Raw genomic sequence first — 19,916 nt, 5'->3', positions numbered from 1 at the left:
TATCTGCAAACAATCTCCCTCCAAAACGCATGGTTAATCAATGAACGTCGTTGTCGTTCCTGTTACATTCTGTTTCATTAGCTGTACAAAACAGCTCTGGCGTGGCGCTGTACATTATGTTTATATTCTTGTTTTCTTTTTCTCTTGTTTCTAATGTGTGTTTTTGCCTGCATATGTCTGTTTGTCATTATGAGGCATATTGAGCGGTTGATTTGTTTCTTGCAAGGTCGACCATGTTCATTAGATAGTCATCGCTTTTTTTTTACAGCCAAGTACATATACAAAGAATGAATGTATAATGCACACAAAGCTACCAATCTTTCATTATCAAGTTCATGGCACTAAGACCGACAAATTCAACCTTAGTGGTTCAAGTTCATTTGTAGGGAAACACTAAGAAAACAAGTTGATAGTAGTAACTGTACAAACATCATCCCATATACTATGTCCATAATAAGTACTATGACAATCACAAGTTCAACAAATAGAATAATATTTATATAGATATATAGCCTTTGTTATATATAATAAATATAAATATAAAAAAGAACAAATAGACAATATCATGAAAATAAGTCTTTTAAATAACATTACTCCTACTATCAAATATTTCAATTAAGCTAAAGTAATGTATCCATAGGGAGCAGCGCCCGAGAAAGTTACAGAATATACCAGCTAGCCAACGAATAGCTCCCAAAGTGCGCATGTCTTTTATGGGGGCGTCCCGGAGAGCCAAACTAAGCAATCGCCGTCTGGAAATAGCAGGGAATCTTTGACCTCAACAACACTCTAAGGAGGTACCATGATTTCCGCAACTGCCCGCCCATAATCAACGGGTGGGCATTAATCCTTCAGCCATTCCACAAGTCCCTGTTGCATGTCAACTAACAACTAGCGAAGTTGTGTAGATCACGTGATCTGGATGCCTGTGCGGTGCCTCCCGCCGTCCGTCTCAATCCGTCCTCAACTTTGGTTCCATTCCATTCACTTCTGCTTTAAAAGGTCATGGAATATAGAAGCTGGTGTTTATAATGGCCGATAGCGCATATCCATACGACACTGGTCTAGTGCGCGAGCTTCTAAAGAATAAGCGCAAGTCCCGCGGCATCCGATCCTGTTTCCCCTGTCGACATCGCAAGGTCCGCTGCGACGGCCAGGTTCCTTGCTCCAGCTGTGTCAAACGCAGCCATCCTGAACTTTGTCGTGTGCCGACATCTTCTGAGACTGGGAACGAGGATTGTCTTCCCTCCGCCCCTGCCGACGTTCCTCAGGGACCATCTCAGAACTATAATTCGACGTGAGCCGCCACTCTAGAACTCCCTGCCCAAGCTGATACTCATTCCCCAGGAACCTCGAAAATGACACTTTGTCGGCTAACCCAGGTGACGCAACAGCGGCCATGATCTCCCGCTTGGAGGCCATTGAGGAACAAATCGCCTCGCTCAAAGCTGATCTTCTGGCTACGGCGGCGGCGACAACAACCACGCCTGCCTCGCAGCCCAGCCCGCGGACTGGCAGCGTTGTCCGACTACCTGGCATGCGTGTTCGACCTGCTAGCAAATCACCTGGCCGGTACGTTGTCGAAGATGCTACAGGTGCAACGATCTACCTCGGTCGACACGCGGACGCACCACTGGCGCTGGGTTGCCGCCAGACCACGATATCGGCGATGACGGGAGATCTTTCTCTGCAGGATGTCCTGATCAATCAATGCATGCCGCGAGCATACCCTTTTATAAACCTCTGGGGTGCAGAGGCCACCCTGAGCGATGTGTGCCAAACGCTGCCTGAGGATTCGGACGTGATCCGGTTGGTTGCCCCTTCCTTGTATTTGCTCTGGTGGATGAGGCGCAATGTGCTAATGGATATTGCAGCTACTGGCAGGCGTACCAGACCAAAGCGTACCCGTTTTACCCAGCGCTGGCGGCAATTGATGAGTTTGCACAGGCGTTGTTCGCTTTCTTGGACCAGCGGATGCTGGCACACGAGGCGATGATGCCGCCGGAGGAGCCGAGCTCTTCTTGGATGGCGCTGCTGTTTGCTGTTCTTGCATGTGGGGTCCAGTTCTCGGATGATCCCATCCAGGAGCGCGATTTGCGGTCCAAAGTGCTTGGTAGGTTGACTTTGTGGTGAGAGGATTGTATTCGAGTCAAGGCGCTGACTGTGGGCAGTTTGCTCGTCATTTCAATGTCTGCGTATGTCCAACTTCTTTTACCAGACTAATACAGACCAAATTCAGGCCATGGCCTTGATTGGGCACTGTCTGCGAAACAATCTGGATACCAACAGCGCGTGGATCCTCATGGGTAAGAGAAGGCACCATTACTTCTATTCTCTGCGGCCTCTGTATTGATTGACGCAGGCGCGACTATACGACTAGCGCAAAGTATCGGGCTTCATGAAGCGTCTCCATCTTTGCCGGAGGCAGAGCAGTTTGAGCGAAGCAGATTATGGTAGACTTCCCAGAGCCCTTGTACATTGCATTGTCTGAATGACTACTAGGTGGATGCTCATCTGGCAAGACACGTTCCTCTCTTTCACATACGATCGTCCTTTGGGAACAATAGCGATGAACTGTTCAATCCCATACAAACATGACACGGATGGTCTAAGCTTCCAGGAGTGTGTCTTCGCTATTTGCCATCAGATCATCGAAGAAGCGCGCCAAGAAACCACAGATGGCCCGCAGGACCCCTTAGAGAGCATGCGCGAATCCAAACGCCAGCTCGATGGCATCCGCGATGCCGCCGCCCCTTTCCTTGTCGACAAGCGTCGATGCGTCTCGCTGCAGGACCATCTCGAGCGACTGGCGCTTGATATTCATCTCGGGTATGTGACCTGCCGAATTAACCGTGTATACCTGGATGGCCACACTGGCGCGCCCTTTCCAGCCGCCGTAGCCGTGGACTGCGTGCAGCGCGCGATGCAAGCTATTGAGAGCTTTCTCGATCTCCACCGATACTCAGCCAGCGTGTGCCGCTCCTGGGCCTTTGTTCACAACGCGGTAAGCTGCGCCATCACGCTCAAAAGCCTCAACCATGCGCCAGTCGATGAGCGGCGCAAGTCGGATCTCCTTGTGCAGCGACTGATAGCTGTGCTCGAAAAGGAGGAGAAAGAATCCGAGTGGTGCGACGACGACACCAATGTGCGCTACTTCGGGCCGTACTCCCGGGCTCTTAAAGCCCTGCGCGAGATTTGCCACAGTGCCGGCTGAATACTTGCTAATATTCACAACACGTCTATACAACACGTCTAATTAACACTACAAATTACTTTGTCTATCAACTTATATACGCAATGGTCTCAATCGTCAATCACACGCGGCGCTTAGCCCTCACATAAAAGTTCAAAGGCCGAATGAGCTGGAACTCTGGGTCATAATCGATGGCCTCTTGACCGTCACGAACAAACTCGTACCTACTCACCAGCTCGGCCAGCAGGATCTTTACCTCCAACAAAGCAAAGTTGAAGCCGATGCAGCCGCGCGGCCCCGTTGCGAACGGTACATAGGCGCAGCGGTGGCGGTTCTTAACCTCGTCCCTGTCCCAGCGGTCCGGGTCGAAGCGGAAGGGATCACGCCAGACCTTGGGGTTGGTGTGGATGGCATATAGGGCAGGCACAATGATGCTATCGGGAGGAAGGCGATAGCCGCCGGGGAGGACGACGTCGGTCTTTGTTGTGCGGCCCGGCTGGAAGGAGGCATTGTGTAGTCGCTGCGTCTCCTTGACGAACCGGTCCATGTACGGCAGGCTGTGTGCCAGGTCCGGCGTCCAGGTCGTCTGATTTCGCTCGCCAGCAGGGCCTACGATACCGTGTTCTACCAGCTCCGCGTACAGCCGGTCCTGCGTACCCTCGTACGTGACGAGGCAGTAGATCAGCCATGACAGCAGCGCCGATGTGGTCGTGAACCCAGCCCCCGTCACAATCAGCATGTTGGCCAGAATCAGGGATGGCGGGAAGTGCGCTCCTGCGTCGTCGACTGCGTGCAACAGGTAGTCAACGACACATGTAGCAGACAACGCGGCGTCGGCCATGGGCGCGTCGGTGCTGCACGACTCGGCCGTCACCGTGTCGACCTGCTCCTGCAGCAGCGAGTAGATGGTGTGCTGGACGTGGCGCAGACGAGCCGGGTCGCCGAAGGGCATGTGGCGGTACCATTCACCGCGGGCTGTGATTTTCTTGTTGAGCGAGAGCAGACTAGCAATGTTGGTGACGATGGGGTGCAGGGGGCTGTCGACGGCGTTGAAGTGGCCGAAATCCTTGCCGAGAGAGAAGCGGCCAATAGTCTGCGATGCCAGTTTTATCATGTACTGGTATACGTTCCAGGACTCATCACGGGCGTCCAGCTCGTCGAACACGGGCAATGACTTGCGTGCGCACTCCTGCATCAGCCCCGTGTAGTGCCGCACTGCTTTGGGCCCCATAGCTGGCGGTAGGTACTTGTGCGCCAGCCGCCAATTCTCCGTCTCCGTGTCACCGATAAAGATGGCTGTGTTGTCTTTGACGCCCCAGAGTGGGTGATCGGAATTGATCTTCTTGGTCATGTACGCTGACTCGGCGAAACACACTGCTGCCACCTGCGGATCGTCCGTCAGGTAAATCGTCTTGCCCATATTGGTAGTCTTGATGACAGGGCCATATTTGCGGAACAGCCGGTAATGGTTGCCAAGGTGGTCCGGAAAAATCTCATAGAAGCTGCCAACGAGCGGCAGGCCTGGCGGGCCCTGTGGCGTCTGCACGGCGTTACCGTCGATGCGCAGGCCTACGGGAGAAGTGGACGTCGCGGCCGCGAGCACCTCGGACACCGTTGTCAAGGTATCATTAGAGGAGGTGTGGAACGAAATTCCGGTAGGCTGAACGACATGAAATACACCCCCGACTGCGCGTTGGAGTTCCTCGAACTTCCAGAGGGCGTCGACTTCGAGACACTGCGCTGTGGCGACGACTTCGCCTACGAGGTAGAAATGACACTGCATGTTGTAAGGGAAGTATGGACTGCTGTAGGACAACAGACCGGGATTGCCTTTTGGCAAGGGTAACCTTTATATTCCATTAAAGACGAGATTTGGCCTCTGCATCTCCAATGTCTGCTTGAAGTCACGTTAGGGCAACCAGTGTTCGTACGGACTTCGCACGAACTTCGGCCGAGGTTCCAATCTTATGTTTGCACGGGTAACCGGAAGCATCACGCTCAGGGTGTGAATGATAGTTATAAAGTATGCCCTGTGTCTGCACGAAATAAACCAGCCTACAGCACACAATTTGCCATGGCGACATTCACCCTGGAGCAAGTGCAAAAGCACAACACGGCCGACGACCTCTGGATCGTCCTCCACAACAAGGGTTAGTCACTTTACTCTTTTGCCTCGCAGGATATGGAAGTTGACCGTCAATGTAGTCTACAATGTTACCAATTATCTAGAAGATCATCCCGGTGGAAAGGAAGTTCTCATCGAAGCCGCCGGTACCGATGCCACCGAAGCTTTTGAAGAAATCGGCCACTCCGATGAGGCGCGCGAGCAGCTCGAGCCCTACTTTGTTGGCGACTTACCTTCAGAGGTACTATCTTAACCCCTATTCACACTACATACCCTGACTTGCCTAGGAACAAGCCGAGACTGTGGAGATCTACCGTCCGACCTTCGAACAAGTGTCACAGTCCGCTGTCGTCAACGTGAAGAAGCCCTCGCCATGGGGATTCCTTCGCACGGCAAGCAAACTCGGATTGAGCGGTCTCGTCATCACAGCCATCGTGACAGTCTATAACCGAGGCATGACGCCCTCAGAAGCCCTCCAGGTTGTGCAGCACTCGGCGCTTTCCTTCATCCAACTCCCACGGGGCGCCGATGGCAATAACGCCAGCCAATTCTGGTTAGGTGCAGGCATCTCCAGCATCATCCAATTCTCCGCAACACTTGGCCTAGGTTTATGGGCGTCAACGAAGCTAGACGTACAGCAAGAGTTCACGCACTATGCCTCTCACAGACCATCCAAGCCCGCGCATCTGATGCACCTTTCCAAGACAACCATCACCATCCCGAGACCAAAGCCTCTCGACCCGCGACAATGGCGACCCTTCACCATGACCCAGAAGACCGAGATCGCCCCGAATGTTTACCACATTATTTTCACCCTGCCGAACCCCGACGACATTCTCGGCCTCCCAACAGGACAACACATCGCCCTACGTGCAACAATCAACGGCACCAGCGTAGCACGCTCATACACCCCCATATCGAACAACAAGGATCGCGGCCGCATCGAGCTCCTCGTAAAGGCCTACCCGCAGGGCGCAATGACGCAGCACCTCGCGCAGATGAAAATAGGCGATACCATCGAGATCCGCGGCCCCAAGGGCGCCATGCAGTACTCCCCACGGTATGCCAAACACATTGGCATGATTGCCGGCGGCACTGGCATCACCCCTATGTACCAGCTTATCCGCGCCATTTGCGAGGATCCGGCAGACACTGATACGCGCGTCTCGCTTCTGTATGCTAATAATACCGAGGAGGATATTTTGCTTCGCGCAGAGCTGGAGGCTTTTGCTCGTGATCATTCAGATAGGTTTCAGGTGCACTATGTGCTGAGTAGGCCTGATGATAGCTGGACTGGGTACCGAGGGTTTGTGAGTGCTGAGCTTATTCAGAGGCATTTGCCTGTTGTTGAACCGGATAGTAAAATGCTGCTGTGTGGGCCGCCGCCAATGATCGGGGCTATGAAGAAGGTGTTGCTGGAATTGGGATGGCCTATGCCTGGGGCGGTGGCGAAGGCTGGGGATCAGGTGTTTTTGTTCTAATAGATTAGTTGAACAATTACAGTTTCACGTATAGAGTCCACTTACCAATAATCGAGCCAGCTTACCAATAGTCCAGCCGCCAAGTTGATAAACCCACACGTAGTAGCAGTATGTCGGTGGCAAATCCCCCCCTAGCATCAAAGATTGCAAGCAAATCTGTATAATCCTTGCTAATATCCTCTAACTCTGACTACGATTTCCCCAGTACATTGAGAGCTACTGAAATACTGATCATTTCATCTCCTCCAGTAAATCATAGCAATAACATACTATGTTGAGACATTCACTGCAGCCAGGCAGCTGTCAGCTGATCCTTCGCCTCTTCTTCCTGCGTGGTCTCCGACCACCACCTCTTCCAACAACAACAACAACAACAACCAACTACTCTCTTGAAATCAGATAGATCCAAATCCATACATTTTTGACCCTCCGTCTTGACATACTAGTACCCTACTTCAATCCCAACATACATATCATACCAACGCACCTTTTAGTAGTATACACCAGCAGCCTTCATCATTTGTAACCCAGCAAGCTCAAAGAGCAAACACCTTCATCATCATCATCATCACCATCCTACAACCAACGACCCACCAGCCCACTACTCCCCCAAAAATGGTCAAAACAGGATTGATTCATCATCCACAACCCGCCTAACCATCTCCATCAAATATTTTAGAAATCCATCCCTAAAGACCACCCTGCTCGGAAACCGGCACAACAACAACAACACCAACCGAGAAGAATCTTCTCCGAACTTCCAGTCTAGTAAGGAGGCTAAACTTGCCAATAACCGATTTTCCTCTTACTTCGGGTCCACTGTGCAGAAGAATGTGCCCATGTGGAGTCCAAGAATTCAGGGTTCGGTACTTGCTGGCTTCTAAACACTCTCTCCGAACTTGTTCTCTGTTCCGAGTCCGAGGCTCTCCGAACTGTATCCGTTCCGTGTCCGAGGGTCTCCGAGGTCATTCCGTTGCGGGTTGGGTTGGGTTGGGTTGGGGTTTCTTCGGCTTCCCGGCATTGTAGTGGATAGGAATTGTATACGTGAAGTTTCGGGATTAAATTACAGGTTCGTGGTACTGGGTATTTATTGGTAGAGTATATATATATATATTTAAATATATATATAAATATAAGATATCTTCCCATCGTACGGATGGACGGTTTTTGTGCTGTGCTGGGATTTCCTATCTGTGCTCTTATATTGTATCCATTTATCTTATACCTTTTTTTTTTTTTTTTTTTACTATACTTCATTTTCCCGATCTACAGCATTCAAAATGTCTACAACTACCATTCCCCATCCTTCCAAAACTCGCCCTATTGTCGTCATAGGCGCCGGTATCCTGGGCCGCCGCATCGCCGCTGTCTTCTCATCTGCCGGGTATACCGTGCACATCAGCGATCCATCATCCTCTGCTCTTGACTCTGCAAGAACTTACGTCTCGACGCACATCCACGAATTCACTACCCATACCCCTACCCCTCATCCGTCTTCTCCGGGCCAAATCTCAACCTTCACCTCTATCCCTGAAGCAGTCGCCACCGCCTGGCTAGTCATCGAAGCCGTTCCTGAGATCCTGCCCTTGAAGAAAACCCTCTTCGCAGATCTCCATGCCCACAGTCCAGCGGACTGCATCCTCGCGTCGAACAGCAGCAGTTACAAATCCCGCCTAATTGGCGGCCATCTGCCACTGTCACGACGGGTCCTTCTCCTCAACATGCACTTCACTATGCCACCGTCCATCCGTACCGTGGAACTAATGACCTGTGGGGAGACGGACGAGCGGGTATTCCCCATGCTCAGTGAGGTGTTGAGTGAGTGTGGAGTTATCCCGGTGACAGCGAGGAAGGAGTCCACGGGGTTCATCTTCAACCGTCTCTGGGCGGCGATTAAGCGTGAAATACTGTTGATTTTGGCGGAGGGGGTGAGTGAACCCAAAGAGATTGATCTGTTGTGGGAGGAGATGTTTGGTAGGAAGGAGAGTTTGCCGCCGTGTCGCTTGATGGATGCGGTTGGGCTGGATACGGTGGCTGATATCGAGGAGAATTATGTGCGGGAGAGGGGACTGGATGGACGGTGGACGGTAGATTGGGTGAGGGAGAAATTTGTGGGTGTTGGGAGGGTCGGGAAGAAGGCTGATGAGGGGTTGGGAGGATTGTATCCGCCTGATCTTACTGAAGACGTGAACGGGAAGAAGGTGGTGGGAGAAGCGCCTCTGCTATATCTTCTTGATGTTGGGCTGGGAGCGAATACTTCTGATATCGAGAAGGTTTCTACCGCTGGGAGGATATTGAAGTTCCAGCCAGGTACCACTGGCATGCCCGTCACCATTATCTCAGGCCAGTCTCTCCCGGATGGGATCGACGTGTCCCAGACGACAGGACGCATCTTCTGGACGAACATGGGGCAGTCGACATCCACGCACGATGGATCTGTGCACTCGGCGACACTGGATGGTCAGGATATATGCACCTTACTTCCAGCTGGGGCGGTGCACACCCCCAAACAGCTTGTCGTTGATGATACAACGCAGCACGTGTATTTCTGCGATCGCGAAGGGATGAGCGTGCATCGGGTGCGGTTCGACGGGTCTGGCCATGAGGTGCTGGTGCGGACAGGAGCGCTTGATGATGCCACCCACCGCGGAGACATGACGCGGTGGTGTGTGGGAATTGCATTGGACCGGAAGAACAGACATGTGTATTGGACGCAGAAGGGCCCGAGTAAAGGTGGGAAGGGGCGGATATTCCGTGCTGGTTTGGAGGTGCCGGCTGGACAGACGGCTGATGGTCGGGAAGATGTCGAAATGGTGTTGGAGGGATTGCCGGAGCCGATTGATTTGGAGTTTGACGAGGAGGAGGGAATGCTATATTGGACCGATCGGGGAGAGCATCCGTGGGGGTGTTCGATGAATAGGGTTAAGGTTGGTGGTGAGGTGGCGGTGCAGGAGTCGAGGGAGGTTCTGGCAAGGCATTTTAATGAGCCTATTGGGTTGAAGGTGGATAGGAAGGATAAGAAGGTGTATGTTGCTGATTTGGGAGGGAGTATGTATTGTGTTGATTTGGAGGATGGGGAGAAGAAGGTGGTGTGGAGGGATGAGGGGTGTTATACTGGGGTTGCGTTGGTAAGTGAATAGGTCTGGGTTTTGTCTGTATTTAACCGCTTCATCTCAACCCAAAAGCAGTGCATGTGTCTTTAGTAGTTACATTCAGGTCCAAATATTTGCATAAATACAACAACCTAATCAAACGACGCCAGCGCCGCTTCCCCATCCCCATCAACATCAACATCAACACCCCCCTCTCCTCCCAAAGTCTCATCACTAATAGCAACCCCAATAGCCGAAGGAGAAACAGCGCCCGCACCAGCAGCAGCCTTCCTCCCCTCATGCTCCATGCCCAGGATCTGCCACGCGCGACCCATCATCCCATGACCTAATCCCTGAGGGAAATTCGCCCCGTAAGCCGAATTCCGTGGCATATGGCCACGCGCACGATCACGATCCTGCTCGCGAGCCAGCCGGTCTTTCTTGGCGGCCGCGACGCGGTCTTGTTCGCGCTCATGGGAGATGATTTCGTCGCGCCATTCGGCCCAGCGGGAGAAATTTTCGCGCTGGCGGAGGACTTGGTAGCGGAGTTTGGTTTTGGAGGGGCGCCAGCCTGTTCGGGTATTGGTGGAGTTGGAGGTGGTAAGTGTGGATTTGAGGTCGCAGATGTTGGAGTCTTTGGTGAGTTTGAGGAGGTGGGTGAAGACTTCTCTGCTTTCGTGGGCGGTTTGGTGGAGTTTTTCGGTGGTGGGGTTTGTTGTGGTTGGGGCAGAGGTGAGGGGGACGTCGAGCCAGGAGTAGAGGTCTGCTGAGCGTTGGACGGAGAAGGGGTCGAGCATGTTGGCGCGTCGGTTTTCTTCGCGGAGGTAGCGGACGGCGGCTTGGAGGCTTTCGACTTCGGCGCGGAGGGCTTCGTTCTCGCGCATGGTGGCCAGGGAGACGCCGGCGTCGACGGCGATGCCTTCGGTTGTGGTGGCGCCGGTGGTGCCGGAGATGCGTTTGACTTTGTCGAGGCGGGATTTGATCTCGTCGCGCTCGGCTTCGAGGGCTTCGAGGTCTTTGCGTTGCTTTTCGACGGTGGAGGTGAGTTCGGTTTCCCGGGTGCGGATCTTCTCCAGCTCGGCTTCTAGGTCTTTCACCATTGATGCCTTTTTGCTGGCTTCGCGCATCCGGGACTCGACGAGCTCGACCTTGATGGCTTGCTCTTCGATAGCTTGGTCTTTGACGCCGAGGGCGGTGGATGCTTCGTGGATCTCATTCTTCAGGCGACGGATCTCTTCGTCGGCGTCGGGGGAGATGGTTTTGTTGGATTTGAGCTCTGCGGATCGGACGGTCCATGGGGAGGGACGCCGCTCGAATTCTGTCGTGATGGACAGATCGGACGTGATGGAGTCGAGCTCCTCGAGGAGGCCGCCGAGGCTGCGGAGTCGGTTGCCGATGAGGAACAACGTATCGCTGCTTTCGCTTCCTGTTTCGGAGGGCTGGGCGTAGAGGGTGGAGATCTGAGACATGGTGTTCAATGCTTCTTCCAGGGATAGAGGCTGCGTGCGGCTTTCGTCGATGATGAGGAAGACGATGTTCTCTCCAATCTGGCGAGTCAGATCAGACAAGTCTTTGGCGGCCTCTTCAGCTTGTTTGAAAGGGCCGACAACGTCCTGCGAGAGAGCAAGAGACCTCGAGCGGAGATCTTCCAGGGAGCGGTTAATCTTTCCCATGGCAACCTTTAGACCTCGAGCTTGAGACACAAGGCCTTCCATCTTGTTGTACAGGAAGGTGTGCTCTTCGTCGCCGCCTTCTGGCACCACAAGCTTCGACTGGAACAGCGACTTGAGACGTGAGATTGCCGAGGCTGCGTGGTCGGTGTAGGCCTGGGCCAACATGGAGCGCATGCACAGCTCGTCGGCGAACGTTTCCAAGGAGCTGGGAAGAAGAGTCTCGGTGAGATGGGACAAGAGTGCAATAGACCGCTGCAGCTCAACAGCACACTTTTTCATGTTCACGTCGTTCTTCTTCAGAGCTTCCAACCAGAAGTTTAAGGTGCGCTCAACCGGCTCCATCTCGAACAAGGCTCCTTTCATACTCTCAAACCCTTCGGAAGAACAGTTCGTGATGTAGTTCACAAACCGATCGCAGAGAGAAGCAATATACAAGAGCTTCTCCATGACCTCGTGGGCAATGAAGAGGTCTTCGAGGGGAGTAGATACAGACGCCTGTTCGGAAACCTTCTCACGGAAAGTGCTGGTCATCAAAGTCGCCTTGAAGCTCACGCGCTTGAAGCGCAGAAGCGCGAGAACGGCATTCCGCTCACTCTCGTAGTATTCGGGAAGATACAGCTTGGTAATGGACAAATGCTGCGCCGCTTCCTCTGCTTCCATACGGTTGAGTTCAATGTCGATTGTCTTCGTTTGCGCCTTTGAAACCGAGGCTTGAAGCTTAAGATTAAGGTCCATCATGGCCCGGGAGCGCGTGGAGAGGTCAGTAGCCTCTGCTTCGGAGATCTGTTGGGATGCACGCATATCTTCCAGGTCTCCCTGAAGAGTAGAGACTAGCTCTCGGAAGCGGACAAGCGTGTATTCTAGATCCTCGATGACTTCGTCTTGCTGGGCGAGCCGGCGACTTTGCTCAGTGAAGAGACCGTCCTTGTAGTCAATCTCCTCCTGCAGCTGTTTCTCCGTCTCGATGTGGTTGTATTCAAGTTCGTCGTTGATCTCTTTCAGAGCCTCCAGATCCTCAATGGCTGCTTTTAATTCGTTGATATCCTCCTGATAACGCATGTTCTTGTCGGCAAGTTCCTCGATCATTTCTTCAGCCCCAAGGGCCGTCTCCAATTGCTGCTTCAGGTGTTCCACATTGTTTTCCGCTACGAGCAGCTTCTGTTTTGTCTTCTCGTATTTAGACTTGATGGCGGTATATTCCTCCAAATCCTGCTGAAGCTCCTTGACTTGATCCCTGAGTTCCGCTTCCTGCTGCTGGGTCATATCACGGAGGCGTAAAAGAGCCTCTCGAAGACGATCATTCGTCTTCTCCATCTGCAACCATCCATGGCTGGACTTTTCTTCCGGGCTCATGACCTGGCCAAGTTCCTCATTTTCTTCGCGCAGAACCTCCGCTTCCAGTTCGAGCTCTTCAACCCTCAACCTGAGAGTCTCCACTTCGTGCTTGAAAGCATCCGCGGTCTCTTCCGCCATTTCGCGGTCCAGAGTGGCCATTTCCATAAGCGAATCATGTTCCGCCTGGAGTCGCTCGACTTCCTCGAGCCTCGCTTCCGAATCTTTCAGCTTCTTCCGTAGCTCGTTAATCTCAAGCTGCTGCGGCTGATACTTCGCTTGCAGCTTCTGGATGATGCCTTCGAACTTGTCTCGTTCCGACTGAAGTTGTTCCAAAGTCTTTAGCTTCTCGCGGTCGTCAGCCCGTTTCTTTTCCATGACCCGGAGCTTAGTTTTCAGCTCATCTAGCTCCCTTGCTACAATATTGCCACTTAGCGACTGTCGATGTGACGGAGTGGGTTGGGGTCTTTGGCTAGTAGCTGTCCGCAAAGAACTCGGTGTGGGCTTCGGAGCCTTGGGCGCCAGATCCGCATCATCTGCACCCTCCTCTTCGACATCATGAGAGCTTGTCTCCAACTCCTCAGACTGAGGGCTTGCTACACTTTCTGCTTCTTCCGATGCCTTGTTTGAGCCCGTGGGCCGGAGCACAGGTCGCTTTGTCAATCCTGACGGTGCCGACGCTGTACCCTGGACACTGGGTCTGCCAGTCCTGCTAGCTGGTGCAGATATTGAAGGCCGTGATGCGCGAGTTGTCGCCGAAGGAGGAGCTGGCGGGCCCATAGACGTCTTGGAGCTGATGGATGTCCGAGTCTTGGGTGCCACCGCAGACGGCCGCGGTGTGCTGCTTGCAGACGATCTGTTCGAGAGGGGCGTGGAGGAGGGTTTCGTCGGTGACTTCGTAGGGGACTATCGTGCGACCAGCATTAGCGTCTTGATATTACTATTGGCGTGCTAGAGGGACGGTACGATACCTTTGTTGACAAGCGTTGAGCGGCTCCTCTCAGGGCCGAGGTCGGACTCGAAGCCCCGGCGCTATGTCTCTTTGCAGTCGCAGACGACAGGGAAGTCGGTCTCTTGAGTCCGGAGTTCCCTGGGGTGACACCACTTTGGGCGCGACTTCGGCTGGCCGGGGTGGTGGTGGCATTCCCCTTAGGAGCGGCTGGCTTAGTCGGTCGAGCGGGCTGTTCAATAATTGCAGCGATGGCAGTGGGCCGAACGAACATGCCAAATCCCGGTTCGCAGTCGAAGTATCGTTCTCCTTGAACTGAGCCATCGTTCTTGCCCGTGGGCTCGTCCAATTCCACGCCGATCCAGTCTCCCGCAGCGAATTGTGTCGAGCCAACAAACCGAACGGTGGCCTGCCGACCGTCGGTCAAAGTGACCACATGGCCCGGAGATAGGTCAGCCATATTGAAGCATTCAGGCCGATAGAAAGCCCCGGTGCAGGATTGTCCTGTCGTGGAAGAGGGAGGGGAATGGGATGTTGTTGTCTTGTTGATGGTGTCTGTTCGGGGAAGCTCCCCCGTTCGGAGCCTCAGGACGCGACTCGTGCACGGTTGTTTATGCCTGAGGCATAAAGATATACAGTAGCCCTACGTCTATCTTCACCTTGACTGATCTGCTTTCTTTGACTACATTCGACTCCACTATTTTTGAATTTGCAGTGTGCGCTATTGAAATGGTCATATTCTCGTGAGTATCAATTACACTATATGTGCATTCATGAGTTTTTAAGTATGTGCCTGTACCCAAGATAAGAACCCGTCAAAGTCAGAATGATAATATCGCTCATAGTCTTCGTGACATCTTGAAACCCAAGAGGCCGTGCACATCTATAAAATCTATCTATCGCATAAAGTGATTGGGTCTATACTTCCTGCTTGGACTTAAACAAGTCGGGGAAGCAGGTCCTAAGTTCCTCCAGGCTGCGAATCATATATTGCGAGGCCGGCACGTGGGGGAGGGGAATCCCAGGCTCAACGAGATGAGCCACGGCCCAACCCCGGGCGGCAGCATGAGTACAATTCAGACCGGAGTCGTCTGAGCATAGTGGTCAGCACTTAATCTGGGCTTGTACAGTGAGGTAGGATATTTGAGGGACAACTCACCAACAAAGTAGCACTCTGACGTGCTGGAAGCTCCGGCCTCCTTTTCCGCCCTCTCATACATAGCCTGGCTGGGTTTGCACACCAGCGGCAAATTGCCATAGTCACAGTATGTGATGCCCTCAAACATGTCGTCCACCTGCAGCAACTTCACCACCCGTTTCGCATGGGTCACATAGGCGTTTGTGAGAAGCCACATTCGCACTTTGCTGCGGTCAATGTCTTCGAGCAGCTGGCGCAGCTTGGGGTCCGGTTTGAGGATATCGTCGAGCGGCAGCGCATCGTCCACTTCGCGGTTGAATTCCAGGGGGTCGATCTTGTGATGGCGCGTAAGACCTTCAATGGCGAGACCATATTCCTTGTAGTACTTCATGTGGAGCATGTGTGCGTCATCGGCATTCAGGGACAGGTGCTTGATAAAGAATTGGTCTAGAAAAAGAAGATGATTGGGTCAGCGCATATATATAGGAGAGAGTGCGGTCGCAGTGGCTCACTGATCAATTTCTGCATCTCATCGTGGATGTTGCACCCTTCACGGAGTAGATGTGTCAGTATGTCCTGCGATCAATACCTCGGTTCGCGAAATTCCCACCTTTGGAGTAGAGCTGCGAACACACTCAGGTCAGTGACGAAGTGTAGACTGGGAGATGAGAAACGCGTCAACATACGCAGTTGTCAATGTCAAAGAAGAAGACCGGACGAGGGTCCAGCGGCGCACTGGCCGGACTGTTGGTGGTGGCCATTGTTCGTCGGGGGTATGAAGGTATACTGTTGCGATGCGGAGAAAAGGAACTCGGGCGGTGGCAGGAGAGATTACAGCGGAGGAATGGAGAGGAGGGTTGGACGTGGTATGTTCTGGGAGCGAAAGGAATTCGCAAGAGAGAGCGCAGGGTTGAATGATTCATCGCAGACACATTAATGCCACCAGCGAAAGAAAAGCGAGAGAGGGGAGGGGGGGGGGGCCATACGGCGCAACAGGAACCGCGAAACCGAATGACTCCCTCCGGCGATGGCGGGAGCAGCCGGCGCGGCATTTCCACTTACACTGCTACATACTAGTCTAGTACTCTTTCCTTTTTCATTCCCCGATCAGGTTCTTTTACATTAATTAGTACTAGGCTCGGGGTCAACATTTTCTTGCGTTTGCTTCACCGAAGCCGCTGTCAGTCGGCTGACTTGGGTAGACGGCCATATCTACGAAGGTGATTTGATTTCCTCTCATTCGGGGATCAAACAGACTTGTACATCCAATCAAGCCATGTGTGAATGCGCTGGGAAGTGACTAAGAAAGAAACTAGCGGTGCGCGCGGTGCCTTTGCAAGCTGGCCGCCTCGACGAAGCTGGCCTCGCCTTTTCTCCTCTGCAAACCGCCCCCGTCCACGTACTTCCCGCACCTCCATCCATCACCCATCCACCGCCATCACCGTCCTTCCCTCCCATTCCCTTCCCTTTCCTTCCCCCCCCCCCCAATCCTTCCCTCTCGCTCACCCTCCCTCATACTCAATATTATCCACTCCTCACTCTTGGCCACCCATTCTAGTCTCCCTCAGCCAAGTCAAGTGAGGCAGTGAATTGCATCAAAGTGCTACAGCCGAAAGAAAAGCTGATGCAGGAAACTGATTCGGTCTACTGGTGTCTGGTGTGACAAAACAGCTCTTCTCGGAGCAACTTAAGTTTTTCTGTCGGTCCTCCGGGTATTATTTCTTATTTTAGACCATGGCAACAGCCCAGATTTCGCCGGCCTCAGGTAGTAATATACCTACCAGGCTGCCTGCAAGTGAGGAGATGCAGGAGTATGAAAAGATTTTGAAAATAAGTGACGATATCTTTTCTGGAACTCACCCTAGATTGAAGGTTCCCCAGCAGTTCGTGCGCAAGCCCGCCTCTCGAGGCCCCCCTGTCTCGACTCCCACCCAGGTAAAATCGGGTGACCAACTCAAGTCTCCCCCGAAACCCCAGCTTCCTCCGTCCGCTCCGTTAGCTCAGAGGCCGGCGACATCGCAGCCTCCCAGTGCCGGAAGTGCGCCTTCCGGCGCGACCGGGCCGTCGCGTTTAGTCCCCAAGCCTGCCTCGGAGATTGATCCCATATTTTTGACCAAGTCAGATGATCTAGTCAGAGCTGAGATACAACTACAGCGGCAGCGGGTGGAGAGAGTGCTGCGGGAACAGTTGGAACAAAAAAGGCAGGATTCGAGGCAGAAGGCCTCTCTACAAGACACAAAACCAGACTTTGACGTTTCTGATGTGCTAGTGAAGGCTTTTGAGATGGTCAAACCGTCTCCGTCCGTGGATGCACCTGGTGCTGGAGAGCCTGGTGACTCTTTTGACGAGAACTCGTTCTACTCCAGTAGAGCCCCTGACTCTCCCCAGCAGGGCGAGCCGCAGAGGCAGTCTCCAGCTCCCCAATCTAATTCGGAGGAGCTGGCTACTGAAGCTCCAGCAGAGAACTTTTCAGATGAGTTGCAACGGCTTGAAGCCCTCAACAGAACTGGATCGGATCAGGATGTGCAAGATACTTACCCCGTGGCAGACCACCTAGTACCCTATGATCAGAGGCAGCCGCACCATGCTGAGGTGGACGTCGCCGTCCGCAAATATCCCGAACCCGACCAGCCGACCGACGCGTATGAAGAACCAGAGTATTCACCACCGGCCCCCGGGGTAGCGCCTATGGAGAGGGACGATAATTATGGGTCTCAACGGGGTTATGCGAACGGGACAAAACGACGAGCACCGGAAGATCGAGTGCCCCAGCGGCATCGTCGGTCTCGGAGATCACTCTCGCGGGGAGGCGATGTAAGAATTGTGCGAAACCACATAACCTCGCCTGCTGCTCCGCAGCCGTCCAGAGTCTCCCCCTTAGCCATCGCCAAGGTGCCCTCGGTCCATCAACTAAAAGACTCGCGTCCGGATTACGGTCCAGAGCGCCATGCTAGCCCTGAGGTTCCTGCTCAGCCATTGACGTCTAGGAAACGTAGGAGGTTGCAGGATGACAGAGGTCGTCCATCGTATACTAGAGCGCCAGCAGCGGCCCATGTCGAAGAAGCATTCATCAAGGAAGAGCCCGTCTCACCTCCGCCATTCACAGACACTCAACACGCTTACCGGACCCGCCAGCCACAGGAAAGACCAGTGTACATTGACATTGCTTCCCCGCGCTACACTCCAGTATTAGAACGGAGAGAACCACAGATTAGGGAACCGGCATATGAGTACGAGGTGTACGAGCCCCATGCTGAGCCTGGAATTCAGCGCACCCTTTCGAGACTTAGTGCTCGCCGGCCAGTCCGGGACGATCAAGACTTGCGCAGAGTTGCCAGCTTGCATCAGGCCCGGCAACCCGAGTATGCTCGTGAATTTGTTGACCAAGCCAGTCCCCAATCCGTGCGGGCTGGGTCTTATGCTATTGTTGAGCGTCCACCACCTGAGAGAATTCGATACTATGATGAGCTGGCGCAGCCACCTCCTACGAGACGTTATATTCCGGCTGGCGAATCGCCCAACTCACCACGATATCATGATGCTTACTATGAAGAGGAACCTGCAGCACGGGTGATGGCACCTCCACCGCGTCGGATAGTGGTTGACGAGCATGGCAATCAGTACTATGAGACGTTGCCTGCTCCAAGACTGCAGGCTATGCCTCCGCCCTCTACTCGACTACCCAGAAGTGACGTCTACGACGACCGTACACCAGTGCGCCCGGCAAGCGTGCGAGCGGCGTCTGTTCTTGAGGATCCGTATGGCGGTCGGCGATACGTGCAGGACATGCCACCTCCAACTGCCTACCGACGAGTCACCGACTACGCTCGTCCGGCTCCCAGCGAACGGCGACCGTACACTGGGGCTTTGGATGAACGAGAGCCGTTTCCCCGTAGTGCCAGCGTGCAAGTGACGGAATACGGGACTCGCCGCCCCCCTTACCTGGACGAGGCCGAGCTTCCCCGGGAGCGGATCGTCCGGATGCCGAGTGTGCGCCCGCCCACTAGTCGGTACGAGGAGCCGCCGATGATCCAGCGGGTGGAGAGCGTGCGCCCGAGCGGTCGAGACGTGAGCGTCTACATGGATGATGCTGCTGCTCGGCAGCCGAGAGAATACATTGAGCGGCCTGTATACGTTGCTACGCGCCCTGTGCGGGACGAGCGCTACTACGAGGGCAGTAACCCAGCGGAGAGGGTCATCCTTGACGGGGGAAGGGACGTAGTCCACCGAGTACCTCAACGCTACTGAGGAACGACGTATCATACTATAATGACCACGTGGACATGGAGATGATGGCCCACAATGATTGATTGATTGATTGTATTTGGTGCATTCGCCCGGGGATATATCAATTGCCTTTGATTGATTTGAATTCTGTTGTATCTAAAAAGCGTTTTGTATTTGGATGTGTCGAGCATCCTGTACCATAGTATAGCAGCACATCACTATGAGGGGGGGGGAAGAGGGGGGAAAGAATAAGAAAGGCATGAATAGCCGCATGATCTCTTGCATCAGAAATACCACTACAAATTGTTTAGAAATCGGGTGTCAAGTGACATGATTGATTCCACAACACAATGGTTTCATCATCGCAAGACGGCTGTTGACAGGTTCCGAGGGAGGTGTAGTATGAACACGATATAAAATGCAAGATCATCAACCTACCGTGGCCATTACGCTGGCAAATTTTCGGCATTCGAATTGGAAGATAGCAAGCAGACAAGATACCAGAAAATAGAAAAGACAACTGAGACAAGGGGTACTAGGTTAGGTGTATAGTAACCTCCTTGCTCCTTGGGTAGATAGGGAAACAGACATGCCTCCGCCGGTCATGTTAGGGAATCTCCTCGCGGACGGGAAGAACATAGAAAAACAGAATTGGTTCATCAAGTTATGTATTGATCATTATTGGAAGAAGATCTGATATGGTATG

At 53.2% G+C, this 19,916-nt stretch overlaps 7 protein-coding genes across 7 annotated transcripts; 4 read left to right on the top strand and 3 right to left on the bottom strand.

Moving 5' to 3' along the window:
- Positions 1-1,031: 1,031 nt before the first annotated feature.
- Positions 1,032-3,214, top strand: BO87DRAFT_427565 (Zn(II)2Cys6 transcription factor; the record flags this gene model as incomplete). The annotated part of the gene is made up of 6 exons (XM_025627410.1): positions 1,032-1,297; positions 1,348-1,809; positions 1,875-2,113; positions 2,172-2,306; positions 2,363-2,453; positions 2,503-3,214. 6 exons carry the CDS (start codon positions 1,032-1,034, stop codon positions 3,212-3,214), a joined length of 1,905 nt encoding a protein of 634 aa, XP_025478048.1.
- BO87DRAFT_103324 (cytochrome P450) lies at positions 2,859-5,122 on the bottom strand. Its single transcript, XM_025617807.1, has one exon. The coding sequence runs from the start codon at positions 4,974-4,976 to the stop codon at positions 3,315-3,317; it is 1,662 nt and encodes a 553-aa protein (XP_025478047.1). The 5' UTR covers positions 4,977-5,122; the 3' UTR covers positions 2,859-3,314.
- A 132-nt stretch (positions 5,123-5,254) lies between these two features.
- Positions 5,255-6,827, top strand: BO87DRAFT_378063 (uncharacterized protein). The gene is made up of 3 exons (XM_025623717.1): positions 5,255-5,343; positions 5,399-5,559; positions 5,606-6,827. The coding sequence occupies exons 1-3, from the start codon at positions 5,268-5,270 to the stop codon at positions 6,797-6,799; spliced, it is 1,431 nt and encodes a 476-aa protein (XP_025478046.1). The 5' UTR covers positions 5,255-5,267; the 3' UTR covers positions 6,800-6,827.
- Positions 6,828-8,026: 1,199 nt separating this feature from the next.
- On the top strand, positions 8,027-9,992 carry BO87DRAFT_362452 (uncharacterized protein). Its single transcript, XM_025621637.1, has one exon. The coding sequence runs from the start codon at positions 8,080-8,082 to the stop codon at positions 9,937-9,939; it is 1,860 nt and encodes a 619-aa protein (XP_025478045.1). The 5' UTR covers positions 8,027-8,079; the 3' UTR covers positions 9,940-9,992.
- A 51-nt stretch (positions 9,993-10,043) lies between these two features.
- BO87DRAFT_362448 (putative dynactin) lies at positions 10,044-14,368 on the bottom strand (the record flags this gene model as incomplete). Its single annotated transcript, XM_025621636.1, has 2 exons — positions 13,868-14,368; positions 10,044-13,802 (listed from the first exon to the last, which is right to left on the bottom strand). Exons 1-2 carry the CDS (start codon positions 14,303-14,305, stop codon positions 10,044-10,046), a joined length of 4,197 nt encoding a protein of 1,398 aa, XP_025478044.1. The 5' UTR covers positions 14,306-14,368.
- A 200-nt stretch (positions 14,369-14,568) lies between these two features.
- Positions 14,569-15,744, bottom strand: BO87DRAFT_460458 (putative pyrimidine 5'-nucleotidase; the record flags this gene model as incomplete). The annotated part of the gene is made up of 5 exons (XM_025629014.1): positions 14,569-14,936; positions 15,005-15,430; positions 15,496-15,531; positions 15,594-15,606; positions 15,670-15,744. 5 exons carry the CDS (start codon positions 15,742-15,744, stop codon positions 14,764-14,766), a joined length of 723 nt encoding a protein of 240 aa, XP_025478043.1. The 3' UTR covers positions 14,569-14,763.
- Positions 15,745-16,442: 698 nt separating this feature from the next.
- Positions 16,443-19,438, top strand: BO87DRAFT_378061 (uncharacterized protein). Its single transcript, XM_025623716.1, has one exon. It carries the CDS (start codon positions 16,718-16,720, stop codon positions 19,229-19,231), a length of 2,514 nt encoding a protein of 837 aa, XP_025478042.1. The 5' UTR covers positions 16,443-16,717; the 3' UTR covers positions 19,232-19,438.
- The last annotated feature ends 478 nt before the right edge of the window (positions 19,439-19,916 follow it).

This window comes from Aspergillus neoniger (assembly GCF_003184625.1).
Source record: "Aspergillus neoniger CBS 115656 unplaced genomic scaffold BO87scaffold_23, whole genome shotgun sequence".
NCBI classification, from domain to species: Eukaryota; Fungi; Ascomycota; class Eurotiomycetes; order Eurotiales; family Aspergillaceae; genus Aspergillus; species Aspergillus neoniger.
The sequence above is the reverse complement of the archived record's forward strand: the minus strand, read 5'-3'. Positions and strand labels throughout refer to the sequence as shown.